Below are 17,185 nucleotides of genomic sequence, written 5' to 3' on the forward strand. Positions count from 1 at the left end.
GTTTAAACCAAAAAACAGAAGCACTGACTGTTGCCCCCAAGAGCTAAACTGGTGTTAGATGATAGCTGAGGGGTTCCCGGATTAGAGTATGGGGTACTGGTGCAGATACTCACCATTTGGAGCTTAAAACCAGAATTAGAGTTGTGTTCTCATTCTTGGCATCATCTGACAGTGTGGGCTGTGTTTGCAGCTGCATGTCAAGCCACAATGATACCAGTCAGCACCTTTAACATTGAGGCCGTGGTACTCTGCCAGAAAACGTGTATTGCTCCTTTCAGGCTGTGAGTGACTACTCCTCACTACCCAAAGTAAAAATAGTTCACATACGTACTTTGGGGTCATTGCATGGAAGAACATGCAAACTCCACAGCCATGGTGAATTGTTGCATGGAAGAACATGCAAACTCCACAGCCATGGTGAATTGTGGCTGACATTAATGAGGGCATCCTACGTGCACTGCATTTTACTAAAAAATTAATATCCAACTATATGGTACAATCAACATGGGTGCTTAATTTAGCTCTGAACATTGCTCACTAGTATAACAAACTATTTGAGTGAAGTTTGTATTGTATATAAAAAATGATTCATAACTACAAAATAATTGTACATTTCTTCATGTGATGATGCATTTATCTATTATTATTATTCATTTATTTATTTATTTATTACATATTTCAGGAAGTTTATTTTGCACAATTCTTAAAGATTGCAACTATATGTTGCTCTTCCAGACTGTTGATTGGATGGTTTGAATTTCCAGCTTGTGTGCTGCTGTAGTCAAACATGATATTAATGAGATGAGGGAACAGAGACTGTGTTAAGAACACAGTGTCAACAAAGGGGGGAACATAAGTTTCTCTAGCAATGATGTATAATGTTTCTCTGATAAGAATGTTTTTTCTTTCAGGTTTGAGTGAAACAGTGAACTACAGATTTACTCTCTTCTCTGTCACTTTACTGTATTACTGTTTGATTTTGCTGGTGAATATTTCTCTCATTGTGATCATTATCTTGGATAAAAACCTCCATGAACCTATGTATATTCTATTGTGCACTTTTTGCATGAATGGACTTTATGGCACAACAGGTTTCTACCCTAAGTTTCTCTGGGATCTACTTTCTCCTGTTCATGTTATCTCTTATTCTGGATGCCTTGTTCAGGCTCTAGTTATGTACTCATTTGCCTGCAGTGATCTGTCTATTCTTGCAGTCATGGCATATGACAGATATGTGGCTATCTGTCAACCACTTGTGTACCACTCTGTCATGTCAAAGCAAAGACTCATTAAGTTAGTGTGTTTCTCATGGATAACACCATTGTGCGTTATAGGCACAAACATTTTTCTAACATCTAGGTTAAAGTTATGCAGTCCATATATTGCCAAACTTTTTTGTGTGAATTGGATTATTGTTAAACTTGCTTGTTACTCAGCGGAAACAACTGTTAACAACATAGTTGCAATCATGACAATAATAATTTATGTCTTTCATGGAGTTTTTATAGTTTGGTCCTACATGTATCTCATTAAAACATGTGTAAATTCTAAAGAAAACAGGGCAAAGTTCATGCAAACATGTGTGCCACATTTGATATCTTTAATCACTTTTCTTGTGACTATACTTATTGATATAATGCTTATACGATATGATTCAAAAGGTTTACCTCAACCCCTTCAAAACTTCATTGCAGTAGAATTTCTTGTCATCCCTCCTCTTTTGAATCCTTTAATTTACGGTTTTAAATTGTCCAAAATCCGCAACAGAATTCTTTTTGTTTCTGTTAAATTTGAATAATGTGTATAAGTATACTTTATTTATTATCTTATAACTTAAGGACATATCGTCTCTCCTCTTAGAGCCATAGTCTTGCTTATGTGTTGGTGTCATGTAAAATCCTGAGAAATTCAGCATAGATGCCAGCAAACGTTTGCTTGATATGATTTTAGATGTAATCATTTTATCAAAATGCATATAGATATATGTGGGTTCACCTGTGTGTGGATTTGTTTCTGTTTTTCCTGGAGATTTGAAGTGCTAAACTAAATGCCTACTTTGGTGTACGTTCTACTGTAGTCTGCATAGGGCCCACTTATATTATTTGCATTTTGGTAATGGAAAGAATCTGAATAATTATATATATATAATTTGCATTTAAATCATCAAATAATCATATCAGCTGTACTTGTTTGTCCTGTTTGGCTGTCATTAAAAAACACAATTTTATCAGCTCTTCATATGTTTTGTATGCAAAAAGTCTTAACTAGTGACCTAAGTTGTCAAACAGTTGTAGTAAAGTAAAATTTTCCCTGAAATTAAGTAGAACTGGAAAGTACCATGAAAAGAAAAGAAATGTACAAGTACTTCAAATTTGTATCTAAGTGCAATACTTGAGTAAATGTACATTATTATATTCCTGCACTGCACAATATTGTGACATTAAGTACTTTCTGCCGACCAGATTTAAAAGTTTATTAGTGTGTAGGATTTAGTGGCAGTTTGTGGTGTCTGTGTGCTACTTCCAGTTTGCTCTGAAGCAAAGTACAGGTAAAACCCTCATAAGCATCATGTGTTGGCTGGTGGAGAGCTCTAATCCATTAGCCTTTCCACCAGGGGTCAGCAGCGCTTCACTGTGGGTCACATGGCCTTGATGATATTTAGGCGAGTATAAAAACTTAATATACATATAGATATACAGCGGGTATTTATCTCAGCATTTTGTTTATTTATGTGAAGAAAAAAAAAGCTATTTTGTAAATTGAGATTATTATTTAAGATTTAAATAAATATGACAGGATCAAGGTACAGTGAAGACCTGAACACAAGTTAAAATCACAGAGCTTTCACTCTCTGCTAAACAGCCTTAGATAACATTACCATTAAAAAAGTATGTAGTTTAAACAACCTGATTTTTTGAAAAAAAAAAAAAAAAAAGAAACCTAGGTTTATGTATGATTGATAAAAATAAAAATGAAATACATAACACAGACAGAGAATTGCATACAAAGTTGTTGCAATATTCACAGGAAACAATCCAAAACACTTGTTTTAGTCCCTGAAGTTTTTGCATCTACTATTTGGGTTAATTGCAGTTTCCAAGTTGTTCTGTCTAGTTACAAACACTAGCACTCCCCAAGTGCTCTGAACTCATAGCCTGGCTAACAAAGTGAGCTACAACTAGCTAACAGCAGCTATAGTTAGCAGCAAACTCTGTAAATTATAGAGAGCAGTTGGAAGACATCAGAGGTTTCACCAAAATCAGTGAAACAGTTATTTATTTTATTGATTATTTATTTTAATATTTATTATTTATTTATAACAGTTATTTTGTTATGCACTTCTCGCGGGTGATCGTATCCTGAGCACAAAGTTACAATAAGAAAGCGATAAGAGATATGGGGTGTAGAGCGGGAACAACAGAAACACCATTCACCTGATTACACGCCAGTGTAGCATCAAAATGATTTAAAATCTGTTTTGTTATAGTAGAATGGTTACACAACATTTCTTTAACTACAATGCTTGAATAAATGTATTCAGTTATATTCTACCACACCGGGGTGTCACCCACTCCTCAATGTTATGACATAAAGTGTTTAATTCAAACCAGATTTAAGACTAAAACAGATTTGATGTAGGTTTAATCATCAAAACAATTTGAAGCTAGCTCTTCTTTTTTTTTTTTTTCAAAAAGAAACAAAAGAGAAACAAAAGCCGACACTTGTTAAAGGTACAGTGTGTAGAATTGAGTGACATCTAGTGGTGAAGTTGCATATTCCAACCAAATGAATACCGATGATCCAAATCAGCCTTCCGGGTAATCTGTACAGAATGCCTACCTGTCAATCAAAGCACCCACGCTCTTAATTAATGCGTAAACCTTGAGTAAAAAAAAAAATCAAATAAATTGGACTGGAAATTTAGCTATAGAGACCAAAACTTTTTTTTTTGATAGAGACAGCTGAAGAGTGACAGGAATGTGGGGAGAGAGAGAGAGAGATGAGGGATGACATGCAACAAAGGGCCACAGGTCGGATTCGAACCCTGGGCCGCTGCGGCAAGGACTGAGCCATTGTACACGGGACGGATGCTCTACAAACTGAGCTAACCAACACCCAAACATGTTTATTTATGCTGTGAAATTGGACATTTTGATAGGACAGCTGAAGATAGACAGGAAGCAGGGGACATGCAGTAAATGGCTGTCCGATGCGGGATTCGAAACGGGGCCAGCTGCGGCGAGGACTGAACCCTCCACACATGGGGCGGCCGCTTAAACCACTACACTTCCGACCGCCCCTGGGAATTACACTTCTTAACTCTTCTGCATTGGCTGCTTCCCTCTGTAAATATAAAAAGCTCATACTAACAAGTGATGGTTATCATACTCCATTCCTGCCAGTGGATCCCCATAAATGTTACACCATGCACCTTTAAAAAGCGGACAGTCCTGCACTGCCTCCACCACACCACACGGCGACGGTAATGCGCCATTTCCTTTCCATCGACAGCGCCGAGTGTCAGGACGAAGAAGCGGGCCGACAGCAGGCTGTGTACACTGCAGTACATGCGACCGTACAACCCGCTCCACAGCCTGGCTCCGTTTTTCCTCCAGCGCCAGCGACGACAGCCAGGACAACAGACGCTTGTGTTTTGGAGTGAAGTGGCGGAGAAGATTTCTAACGCATCCGGAAAATCCTAACTTTCAACACGAACCGTGAGTAGGCTGTTAGCGGGTTATTTCTGGAGGGGGGTCTGCGGAGGATGAAACAAACGGGGTTGCTAATGTGATTTGGGTTCCGGTTGTGTTTATGTAATATTAGGCTGGTAATCCTCCGAAACAGCGCAGACGTGCAGACTCACCGGTCAAAATAACAGCACAACATGCATTTCTACCCCTGTAAGTGTTATTCAATTAGGTTGTGTACATGCAGCGGGCCAGTGGGATTTATGGCTGTCATCCTACCTCAGTTTTTACCCTGTCAGTGGTGCCTGTGAAGGTCTACACCGGGAGACCGCATCATGCACAGCTCACAGAGCCACCGACAGAAATGTGAACGCTGTGCTATGACTGCTGCAACACACTGAAGTGTGATGCAGGTATGCATTTTATTATTCACATCTCTGCACTAAAGGGGGGAAAAAGACAGAGTGCATGTACATATACATACTGCACTGTATTTACAAGTGCAGGCTGCAAAGGAGAACATCTGCCTTCAAGTGTAACAAATGTTTTATTAGGGCCCGAGCACGAAACCGTGCGAAGCCCTATTGTATTTCAAATGTTTATTATTTTTTTTCTTTTTTTTTTTATTCTTCTTCTTCATCTTCCTAAAAGTAAATCGCCTTTACGACAGCCCATATCCCCCCGAAAACTCACGAAAATTTGCCTACCCCCCCAATGTCAGGTGTAAAATTACGTATTTTGGGGGTCTCACACATGGACGTACGCTATGCCTCCACAGCGCCACTAGGTGGCGCGTTTTTGGAGGTGCCCCTCGCCACGGTTTCGCCCACGTGTACGGGATTGGTGGGAGTATGTAACATGCCCAGACGCACAAAAAAGTCCTTGGTGTCCCAGGCTACAGTGAACCGTACGGCGTCCAATTTCTCCCAATTTGGACTTTTCAGGTTTTTGGCTCTTTCCAGGGGTCGCCTTTAAAACTCCTCCTAGGATTTCGTCCGATCCTTTTGAAACTTGGCACATGGGTTCATGAGGCTTTGACGATGAAAAGTTATCGAAAAACATTACTTTTTGATGTACTATGTCAGAGGGGCGGGGCCACGAATTCTCCATTTTCCATAAATTTCAAAGTGCTATAACTTTGTGAAAAAAATTCTCCAATCTTCACCAAACTTTGAATTATATAATGGCAGTCTGGCCTAAAATACATTTCCACAAAAATATTGGTGATTTTCATAGCGCCTCCTAGTGACGACAAAAAAGACCACTTTTACGAGATGGCGTGCAGCTCGGACAATATGTCATATCCACCTCAAACTAGGTGTGGATGTTGTCAAGGCCTTGGACTTGACATCTGAGAAATAATTTCAACTTTTTATCAGAGGGCGTGGCCGTGACGGAGCGTCAAAGGGGACGCTGGCCTTTTTTTTCACCGAAAAACCAGACTCCATTGACTTTTGGGCTGATTTTCGGGCAAACTGTGCGGCTATCATATACTTTGTCAGAGCTGTCTGAAACTTGTTGGGATTGTTAAGAGCAATATTATGCACAATTCGGCTGCTATATTAATGAGGGGGCGGGGCAAAAGCGCTCTATAGCGCCCCCTTGAATTTTTCTTTCGAACAGCCCGCCACAGTTTTGGTCACAGAATTATGAAACTCAGCCGAATTGTAGAACATGCCAGGACTACACAAAACTCTCTTGGAGCAATAAGCCACAATGAACAGGAAGCGAGATATTTAATATGAAAATCGCCATTTCGGTGTTTCGGCCTGTTTGACAAGGGGTCATGTTGAACGAACTCCTCCTAGGGATTGTATCCAATTCACTTCAAACTTGGTAGGAGTATTCACATAGACTTCCTGAGTAAAGTTATCAAAATGATGAATTTTGGGAAAATGGTGTGGGCGTGGCACTCTATGAAATTGTCATTTTTGCTGTTCTGGGCTGGTTGACAAGGGGTCATGTTTGAACGAACTCCTCCTAGGGATTGTATCCAATTCACTTCAAACTTGGTAGGAGTATTCACATAGACTCCCTGAGTAAAAGTTATCAAATGATGAATTTTGGGAAAATGGTGGGCTGGCGCTCTATGAAAATCGTCATTTTTGCTGTTCTGGGCTGGTTGACAAGGGGTCATGTTTGAACGAACTCCTCCTAGGGATTGTATCCAATTCACTTCAAACTTGGTAGGTCTGTTCAAATACACTTCCTGAGTAAAGTTATCAAAATTATGAATTTAAGGAATCGTGTGGGCGTGGCAATCAATAAAAAAAATTCAAAGAAGGCATCGGCAGGAAGCACCTTCTCAGAGCTGTCTGAAACTTCTTGCGGTTATCAAAGTTATGTTATGCACATTTCGACGTGCGCACATTTCGACGTGCGCACATATGCGAGGGCCCGACCATCGCTGCTTGCAGCTTTAATTATTATTATTATTATTATTATTATATTATTATATATGCAAAGATCAGTCATCTTTTCCAAGAGTAAAAAAAATCAAAGATGAAATATAATATTTAAATATTTGTGCATCATATTTGTAAATAATGACTCCAGAGAGTGAAGTTTTCCTTATTGCACAAGCGCTGGTGAAGACTGCATGTCTGTGTCACGTAGGAAAAGTAGCGTAGTAGAGTTATTGTCTGTGTCATTCTGTGTGCAGGCATTTTAATAAACAGTTTATATTAACATGACTCATTGTTCACCTCCGGATGGAGCCACCACTTTTCTCAAAGCGTCCTGCTGAAATTCCCCAAATAGTTTGAGTTGCGTGTCAAGGTGACTCCTCATATTTCTTACTGGCCGGTGAATGAGACTGCTATCCAGGTGTGATGATTTATAGTATGAATGAGTTTTAATTTATCAAACACCATCAGGATCAGTTTTAGTCAAACTTGACATTACTTTTCCTTTTCACAAAATAAAAGAGAAATCTAAGTGGGTAGTTATTTCTGGTTTGTTTTAAAGCAAGATGCAGAGTTCAAGTAAAAATCTTGTCATCTGTCAGCAAGTGTATCCAGCGGCTGTAGCAGTGCACTAATCCATCAGCCACTCGTAAAGTGAATGACTTCCTTAATCTGTCAGTCTAACAATGCTTTATTTAATGCACTCAAAATATGACCAAGTGCCTAGACGGAACAGCTGTAGTCAGGTAACTATAGTCTGATTGATACCAAATATTTTAAACCGATCCCATTTTCAGTGTTTCGAAATCTGACAGTGATATACTGGATGATCTTTGTTTTTCTTTAACAGAACACAACATATTTGATAAATGCTCCTTTTTAAAGGTACAGTGTGTCAAATTTAGGCGGCAGAAATGGTATATAATATGCATAACTACATTTTCATTACTGTATAATCACCTGAGAATAAAAATTGTCAGACTTGCCTTAGCAAGCCTCTGGTGTCTCACACTCAAACAGGGTTGTTTGCTGTAACTCACACTAGCACATAAAAAAAGGCTCAAAGTGTTTGTTTTGAGTGGACAGACGCCTGTTACAGCTTTACAGCAGTGTCAGTGTTTATTACTCAAATTCATTCAGTCAGCAGCCCACTTTCACAGAGTGGTGTAACATGCACAGGGATAAACTTTTAATATTTAAGGAGGGCAACCCTGGAGGATTGAGAAGTGTTTGGTTTAAAAGCATCGCCTCAGACTAATTCATTATGTAACTAACCAGTATTTGACTTACTCGACTACATTAGCCAGAGAAATGTCTGGTGCTTATTCTGCACTTGACCTATGGAGACACAAGCTGATGTGTAGCACTTGTGTTTGCTCGGAGGTACCTCACTTCCAGGTTAGTGGTAGGTTGTGAGATTTGGCCTAAAGAAGTGACAAAGTCCCTATATACACCTGCTCTATGCAGAGGTGTGTGAATGCACCCATGATGCATTGAGGACACCCTTTGAAATCCGATCACTCAGATCACATTCGGAGGTGGTCTTAAGCTAATAGGACTGCTAATTGAGTAAACAGCAGCTACAGTTTGCAGCATTTGGCAGCTCCTATGACACCAGTAACGCTACATGTCCATCAGGAAACAGAATGAATCATTGAAAGTTGCGGCAGAGCAGCCGGAGGACATCAGAGGGGAAAACCAAAAAAACATTTTCTCCATTAAATATGATCCAGTTTCACTAAAATCAGCGAATAACGTTCTAAAGTTTTGTACAGTAATCAGAGAGGCCTTGCCTTAGGAAACATCTATTGTTTCCGTCTTGCTCATTTGTGCTCGCCGTCATCATATTCTGATTAAAAATGCATAATTTGGTCTTTGGGAAGTTAAATGAAATACACATTAATTTGCATATAGAGCGAGAAAATGAAATCCGATCATAAGTGGTCACTCGAGATGCATGTGGAGACGCATTCAAATGGTGCACACAGGCTGCCCGCTTGTGATAGAATCACCCAAGACGCATGTAAATGCCAAGTATGAACAGGGCCAAAGGCTCAAGTTTTCCTTTAAACAATACAGCGAAGTTGGATTATTTTGCAGAAAAGCAATGAAGGAAAAGCGTTTTGCTGACAAACACTTGCTTTTGCTCGGACAAATTATGCGGAATGATTGAATCTATTTGCAGCTGTGTGGGAAAAGCAATTTTGCTGATTTGCTGATTTAAAGGGAGTAATTGAGGTTTTGCAAAATACAGTTACAGTAGTCAGCTAAAACAAAACACTGTTGGGGGGAGGGGGGGTGCACCCTTAGTAAATACCGATCACAACTTAAGTTGGAGGGCCAGCCACGCTGACCCTTACTGTATATTTCATAAAACTGCTGCAGTACTGCTCCACTTGCTGAGGTGACAAGTTTAAAGAGGAGAAAACAGCTTAGGCCAGGCACTGAGTAGGGGTACCATGCCAAACTGACTGTGTGTGGCAATATGTGTGTGAGTAAGTTTAGTCAGCTCTGCTGCATTGTGCCATCTAAGGAAAGCTGCATGCAGCTGAGATGCTGCACTGGTTCTGTGTTAGCGGACCCTTGTAGCAGCAGCAGCAGCAGCAGCAGAAGTGGCGCTGCTACAGCTGCTGCTTGTGTTAACAGACCGTTGCTGGCTGTCAGAGGAAAGAGAACCGTCCTCTCCTTTAATACTCCTATAAATGCATAACTGGAGGCAACAAAAAACCGTCCTTCACGCAACCCCATGTGAACATAGCAGCTTCTGTCATTGATCCATATGTTCCCTGCCCTGTGGAGGACAATGTTATTTGAACCCGATTAATACACCATTGTTGCATCATGGGGATAAAGCACTATAAAAAGCACTATAAAATGAATTTCCTCAGGAGTTGTGGGCTGATGGATGCTGATGCACACGCATTTGAATAAAAATAAAAGGAGCTAAACGCCACTTGTTACTGTGATAAGCTGCTGTATAAACATCCTATTTTATGTTACTCTAATGCAAATATTTTAGTGCACCTCCAGCAAATATAGGCCGTCATATTTGTTTAGGTCATGACCTGATTGTGACCTCCAAAGTTGATAATAGCACATGTCTTGTTTGACAGTTTTTGTAACTCCTCTATAGCAGCTAGTTTGGTGTTGTTTTTTAATGACTGTCACATTGTCAGCAATTCTGGTGCTTGTTTGCAAATGGACACCTGCCAAGCTACAAATTGTGCAAATTGCCCCATTTGGTGAGAAGAGAACCTGCTAGACTGGCCAGTAATTGTTTGCAAACAAAATATTTGGGTGCATAGGTTGGATCAGGCGAAATTGCTCTGACTGCTGCCACTCCGGATGCCATCCTGAGCGTATTTGCTTTCCCCAGCAGGATAGTGTTAGTGCTGTGAAAACAAATGTCAAGTCGAGTCTTATCGCAAGGTTGGAAAGGATGAAAAAGTTTAGCTAATTTGACTTCCCTTAGCTAAAGAGTGATTATACAAGGTGTCATGAACGATTCCATTAACACTAATGTGGATGAAAACAAGCTGCCTGTCTGCAGGGATGCATGGCTTCTAATTAACAGTTTTTTTAAATACATCTCTTAACGGAGGGGCCCTCTCTTGACTTCCTTTATGCTCTTTATCAGTGACCACTTGTGCGCCACTCTTGGCTTGTTTCTGTTTTATACGTTTCCTGAAACACGCAGGGTATCCTGTTTTCCTCTTTTTCACTTAGTTATTGATTTAAGTAAACACCAGCTAGTATTTCACCACGTTGCGTCAGACAATCCAGTCCTGTGTGACACTCAGCAGTCTTGCCACCTTCCTGCCACGTCTTTTTTTTTTTTTTTTTTTTTAAACCAGCACCTAATATGAGAAAAGTTCGCCTTGTAATGACACTCAGCTTTAAGTGGAAAGGATACTCATGGGCTGCACAACACCCATTGTATAATAGTGCCTACACACGTTATATGTCCAGAAGATATGTTGGGTCAGTTGTGGAAAACCAGTAGCTACAGCTGTATATCCGAGTTTAATGGGACAGGTAGTGCCATGCTAAGACAACCAGAAAAGTTTTTTGACATACCCACAGTCCTTTTTTCAACCCTTGATTGTTTTTAATTTGATCATAAATACCTAAAGGGATACCTATTGACAGAAATGGAATATCATATTCATGTTTTCATTAGTGTAAAATCTCCTGAAAATAAGAATTGTAATCTTTGTTTCTACAGCAGCTCAGAAGGGACAAACCAAACACTGACTCTACGTAGGACCTTTCACCTTTTTTACGTTTAAGTGTCACGGCCACTGTAGTTTCTTCTTCATGCTGGAACCGAGAGGGAGAGGTGAAGGGTCTTCAATTGGTTGCAGTCTGAAACTTTACCACTAGATGGCACTAAATTCTACACACTGGACCTTTAAATCTTATAGAGAAATACTCAAGTTTAGAGGCCAAGTGCCAAGGAGTCATGCCCTGATATTTCTGCACTGAATAAATAAATCAATTAAAAGTAATTTTCCTTAGATCACATGTTGATTTGTCGTTGTTCCTTTGTGTGACTCCTGAAGTGACAGAGATTTGTGGGTGTTTGTAAAACCTGCGAAAAGCAGTGTGTGTACCATGCAGTCCATGTGAGTTTCACATCTTTGCCACAAAATAACAAGGCTTCAGATGACCTTGCTGTTTCACGTTTCACTGCGACTTTCAAAAGTCGTCCTACAGCGCTCTAGTTCCCAACCCAGTTCAAATTAGAACCGAAATTGATTTTTGACTTAATTTTACATGAGCGGCCAGTTTCAATCAATTAATCAGTCTGTGTAAAACACACTGTAATAGATAATGTTTGCTCAAGGCTACTGTTACCAACTACGAGCTACAGCTCACTGCCAAAGAGACCCATGAACTGGGTGATAGTAACTGTTATGATGGTTGTACATTATTGTTAGATTGTTGGGCAGTCCTGATTGCCTTTGTTCATTTAAATTACAAACTGTTTTGCTGAACCACTGGAAAGTAAAGTGTCAAGGGTAGAGATTTATCTAGGGTGTATTACACAGATGTAATGATGGTTTAAACAAAGCGGTCTCCAAGGCTCTGTGCTTTGTGTTGTACTGCAGAATCATTAACTTCAGCTTCATTTAGGACAGGATGTGGTTTAAAATTGTTTGGTGTGATTACAAAACACTTTTTTTTGCTGTAGTTGCTACTTTATTTGTAAAACTGAACAATGTACTACACACCACCAGGTGTGTGCATGTTTGATCGTGTGTCAGAGGTGAAAATCCAATAGAGCAGTGACGTATGTGTACAATATTTGTAGCACCCTGACGTGAAAACCCTTCAGGAGCCACACAGTAAAAAAAAATATTTTAACAAAAATGGCATCAAGCTTATAACAACCGTTTCCAGTAAAGGTAGGCTGATGGAAAGGGAAAGTCAGCCAATATACCTGCTGAGAATATTTGCATTTTGTAGCAAGACACATATTTGTCATACCGTTTGACAGTCAAAGTGTAAGCAACTCATTTCTTCTGGGTTCCTCTTCAAGGCATACCATGTTAAGTGCACTTTGCATTTGCAGACAAACAAGAGAGAAAAAAACAAGGTCCATGTGCAGATGTGTTTACCCATTCCACCTTGCAGTCTTGTGCACTCTCAGCATTTCTGGATCACATGGGAATTGGACCTCTTTCTTCATGCCATAATGCTCTATATGGGGCTACATCACACTACCAAACTAGGCCGAGCAGGTACTTACTCTGTGCTAAAGCAATCTTAGACTTTTCACTATCTAGAGAAATCGAGGATTTCTCTAGCCCAGCGATGAACATACTTCACTACAGAACAACAGACTGGAATTTTGAGGCATGGTAGGATGGTGACGCAGGGGAGGGATTTGTGCGAACTGAGACATTCTGCACATCCAGTAGGGGGGGCCACATCAGTGGCAACACTGTTTGGTGGAAACAGTAACTTTTAATAGTGTACGTGTTATAAGTGAACATAAGGACAGGACTTTGCCATTGATCAAGGACTTTTGCAACCTCTTTCCACTTTTACTGTGGATGAGTTCTCAGTGAAAACAAAAGAAAGGGCTGCACATGCCAGATGAGGTTAGCATCAGAGTGTGAATGTGACATCAGTCAATGCCGTACACTCACGTGTTGGTACTGCACAGAGAAGGACGAGACCTCCATGAAACCACCAGAAGTATGCTTGAACATAGTTGACTGGACCACTTGTTATTCTTTGAGCTTGTTTGCAAAATAATGTTTTATTACATTTTCCATAAATGTATAAAAATAGTCAATTACAATTTGAAATGTTCCTGTGGCAAGAAAAGGCATATGTCGCAGTGAGAAAATGATCGCTCTGACTTGAGAAAAGTGTTCCTGCTGGGATGAAAATCATGTGCGTGCTCCTTATGAGAGCATTTTGTGTGTGTGTTGAGTGTGTTACTGATTTTTCCATTACTATGTTTCCAATATTGTGAATGTTGTCATGAAGCAGCATTGAAAGGAGTCACTGCTTTTAGGTGACATGAATGAAATATTCTCGTTGAATGCATCAATATGATCCAAATTATGCAATAATATAAGGTGAAATCTGAAGTATTTTGATTGTAGAGTGTTTATTTATGTTCTGTAACCTTTGCGGGTTGAGGTGTGTTTGGCTGAATATTCATGCTTGCTCTTTGCTGTACTCTGCTGCTCTTTCAAATGGTTTCACTCATTCGTAACTGCAGGCCTCCCACTCACACACACACTATAGTAGATGAGGGTTCAATGCAATGGCGTTGTACCTAATAGGTACTTTGAGGAGCTGATGTTAGACATGGTAAAGGTTGATATTGGTAAATGCTCCAATCCCTGGATTCCACCGGGCACAGCTCTGTGATGTCGCAGCTGCGATGCTGGTTTGGTCCATTCTCCAAACAGCTTCATACCCCATCAGGAGCGCTTCAGAAGCTCAGATTTCAGATTTCTACCATGAGTAGGGCTACGTATGTCTGCAGCGTGCTTTATTTTGAAAATTGACCGAATTCTTTATACTGTTTCTGTGTCTGACTTTCGTAGCAGTTAGCCACGCCGTCCGTCAAAAGTAGCCCAGGCGCGTATTCTCCACGGAGCAGAGCGGAGAGAAGCTTCTGGGATGTGTTCTGAGATGTATTGTGGTGCTTTGGTTGAATAACAATCATTTTCTAGAACATGCTGGGATTTTTATTTGGTATGCAGCAACTGACTCATGCATTTATATAATTATTTCCTTGAGCATCTAATTTCTTTCTACTACTACTACTTCTTATACCTTTTGGCAGATGACAGTTGGCTCTAATTGTAATGGAAGTAAGTCCATGGCCACATCTGTTATACTTTTTTTAAGAGCAAGTTTTAATAGCTGAACTTAAACGCTTACACAGCTATTATACTCAAGTGTTGCCATGGCTGTGTAAACATGGAATACAAAGTGATTATTAGTTGAACTTATGAGGGACATGGAAAACTTAGATAGTCCTACAGAGATCTCTGATTATTGTTGCACTGTTTTCCCAAAGTTAATATCTTTGCTCAAGGCTTTATTTTGTGCATGGTAAGCTTTCTTGTTGAGCTTAATGTGAATACAGCAACAACTGAAACCAGCTGTAATTGATAAAGTAACACAAAATGTAAGCGGTAAGGGGCAACACAAGTAAAACTAGATGTCTGATTACTGACTACCTTGAAAAATAACTATAATAATAATAACTATATAATAATATAAATCAAACCAAACATGAGCTATACCTTTCTTAAATTCTTATTTTGGCCTTACACACAGAATATTATCTTATACCAGCTTTGTTTTGGACAACCGTTTTGCCCGTTCACACCACACAGAATGTATCAGGGCAGCATTTTGCATCCATTTACTAGTTAAAAATAAAATGTTTGGAAAGCTTTGCATACAGTACATCGCTTTCAAGCAGCAGGGAGGATACCAATGCTCTCTCCTTGCTCTTCATCTCCATTGTACTAGTGTCCCAGATGTACTTATACTTAAGACAGAAGCGTATTGCCTTTACATGAGCTTGACGTAGATCTCCAGCATACTGGAGAAAAAGCCACATTGCCCTAGGGTATGGTTATAGTGGGCTGCCATGTCATTCTGTATAGCACTATGCGCTTTTCAAACCACTGTCTCATACAGGCTTTGGGAACATTTGCGCAATAACAGATATCCACACAAAGGTTCACGTCATTACAGTTCACTGTGTGTGTATCACCCCAGAAAACATGGATTGTGTCATGATGTGGCTGTATGTGTATTCACAGTGGATTAGGCTAAGCCCATCAATAATGCAGTCCACATGGAGTAGCTGTGAAAACACTCTTTTCTTGTTTTATAAGCTCTACTCTGATCCTTGGCCTTTTACAGAAGGTACAGTCAGACCTAAAAATCCTCTGGCCACGAACAATGAATTGTTCTTTAAACTTTTGAATGTCTGAGGAGAGTCTGCAGCTGGATAAATCAATGAAGAATCCCTCAACTCTCCGTGTTTGTCCTTTTCCTATTCATCAACCTTCTCTGTTTCCTTCTCGTCCTCCATATTCTATGGAGCTCTGCACAGAGCCCTTGGTGATATGGCTATATATAGGAGGAAAAGGAGGAGGAAGATTAAGAAAAATGTGAGTGCCTTTTTAGTGCGCTGTCCTGGGGAGCTCGCTTCAACGCTCCTGTTTGGAAGGGTTAATGAAGCTCAGATTTAGCCGGTAGATTGTTTTCGCCTGTACTGGAGTGACTCAGGGTGAAGAGGTCAAGCCTCGGCAGTCTGAGATAGACTTCCTCAATTAACCACAATACCTTCTGGCTAAATACTCTTTGTAAAAGAACAGCCTCTTCAGTTCCTAACTCCCTTTTGTTATCATGGCTATGAAGTTTCAGAGCCTGTTTTGTTATAAAGCCCAATATTAATACAGTAAGTCAAGAATTTTATGGTGATTTTTTCTCTCTTGTGACAAGAAGAACTAGTGGCTACTAGCGAGCATGTGTTATTAGCTACAATTACATACTTATATTCACTTTTTGGGCAAAAAAATACAGCAGTCAGGTAGAAGATACAGTTTTAGTTCACATGTTAAATTGTACGTTTTGTTAGCTTTACTCCATGCTAAGCCTTTGATTCTCATACAGCACACATGCAATCATAATAATGGCAGATGTTTATCATTTGAAACTCTTTTAAATGTTGAAACAGTAGATCTTTAATTTTAGACAGAGGGAGACAAAAGCAGGCTGCCTATTTCTAGATGCCAAATGTCAAGTTTTGTTACCTGAAATGACAACTGTTGCTATCAGATTGTATCAGCAGTAGATAGTGAGTTAATAAACTAATGTTGACTCCAAGTTTCCCGTCTCTTGATGTTTTTTTAATGTCCCGCTGACTCACATTTAAATAGGAATGTTACCTAAGGGATCTTAAACATGCACTTCATGGCTACATGTAGGAAATCAGGCTTAAAGAGCATTTTAAGGATGGGGACGAGGAAAAATGTTCTAGCACTTCTCAAAGAGGATGTTTTCACTTGTAATGTTTCAAGAGAAAAGGCTTTCAGGATGAAGACTGATGTTTTTGGCAAACACAACTCTGTCTCAGATGACGGTGGCTCGGCTTGTAAATCCAACAAAGAGCCGGACAGAGTTGCTATAGTTAACATCAGCCTGAACTCTAATAGCATCTGTGATTGGCTTCAATACTGTGGGGAAATGTGCACTTTTATAACATTTGGATGTAATGCTGCACAGTATTACAGAATAATAAACAGTTGCACAAATAATTGTTCTGAAGTCTGCTGGCTGTCTGCTAAGAAAGTTAGTTTCTTGCTCTAATCAGGTGGTTTAAGGACCGACAGAGGTGCCGTGGATCCAAACATTGTTCGGAGAGACAGGGAGATGTTGCTGGGAGCAGAGTGTAGCAGGTGCTGCTGGCCCATGGGGGCATATTTGTGTTCTCTGCTCACTCAGTGGAAACATTTTAATTTGATCCCTTTGTTTCTATAAAACAGGTCAGGATTTGTTCTACCCCTGGGCAATTTGTGTCAGTGCTTGTATAAAAACTTC

At 39.9% G+C, this 17,185-nt stretch overlaps 2 protein-coding genes across 2 annotated transcripts in view; both read left to right on the plus strand.

The window, feature by feature from the left end:
• Window positions 1–868: 868 nt before the first annotated feature.
• LOC104926115 (olfactory receptor 11H6-like) lies at window positions 869–1,798 on the plus strand. The gene has a single exon (XM_010739896.3). The coding sequence runs from the start codon at window positions 869–871 to the stop codon at window positions 1,796–1,798; it is 930 nt and encodes a 309-aa protein (XP_010738198.3).
• Window positions 1,799–4,479: 2,681 nt separating this feature from the next.
• adarb1b (adenosine deaminase RNA specific B1b) overlaps window positions 4,480–17,185 on the plus strand; it is a 110,221-nt gene continuing 97,515 nt past the window's right edge. The window contains exon 1 of the mRNA XM_010739894.3: window positions 4,480–4,718. The gene's annotated coding sequence lies outside the window, so the exon portion shown is untranslated. The remainder of the gene's footprint in view (window positions 4,719–17,185) is intronic.

Source organism: Larimichthys crocea, chromosome I (assembly GCF_000972845.2).
Source record: "Larimichthys crocea isolate SSNF chromosome I, L_crocea_2.0, whole genome shotgun sequence".
NCBI lineage: Eukaryota > Metazoa > Chordata > Actinopteri > Sciaenidae > Larimichthys > Larimichthys crocea.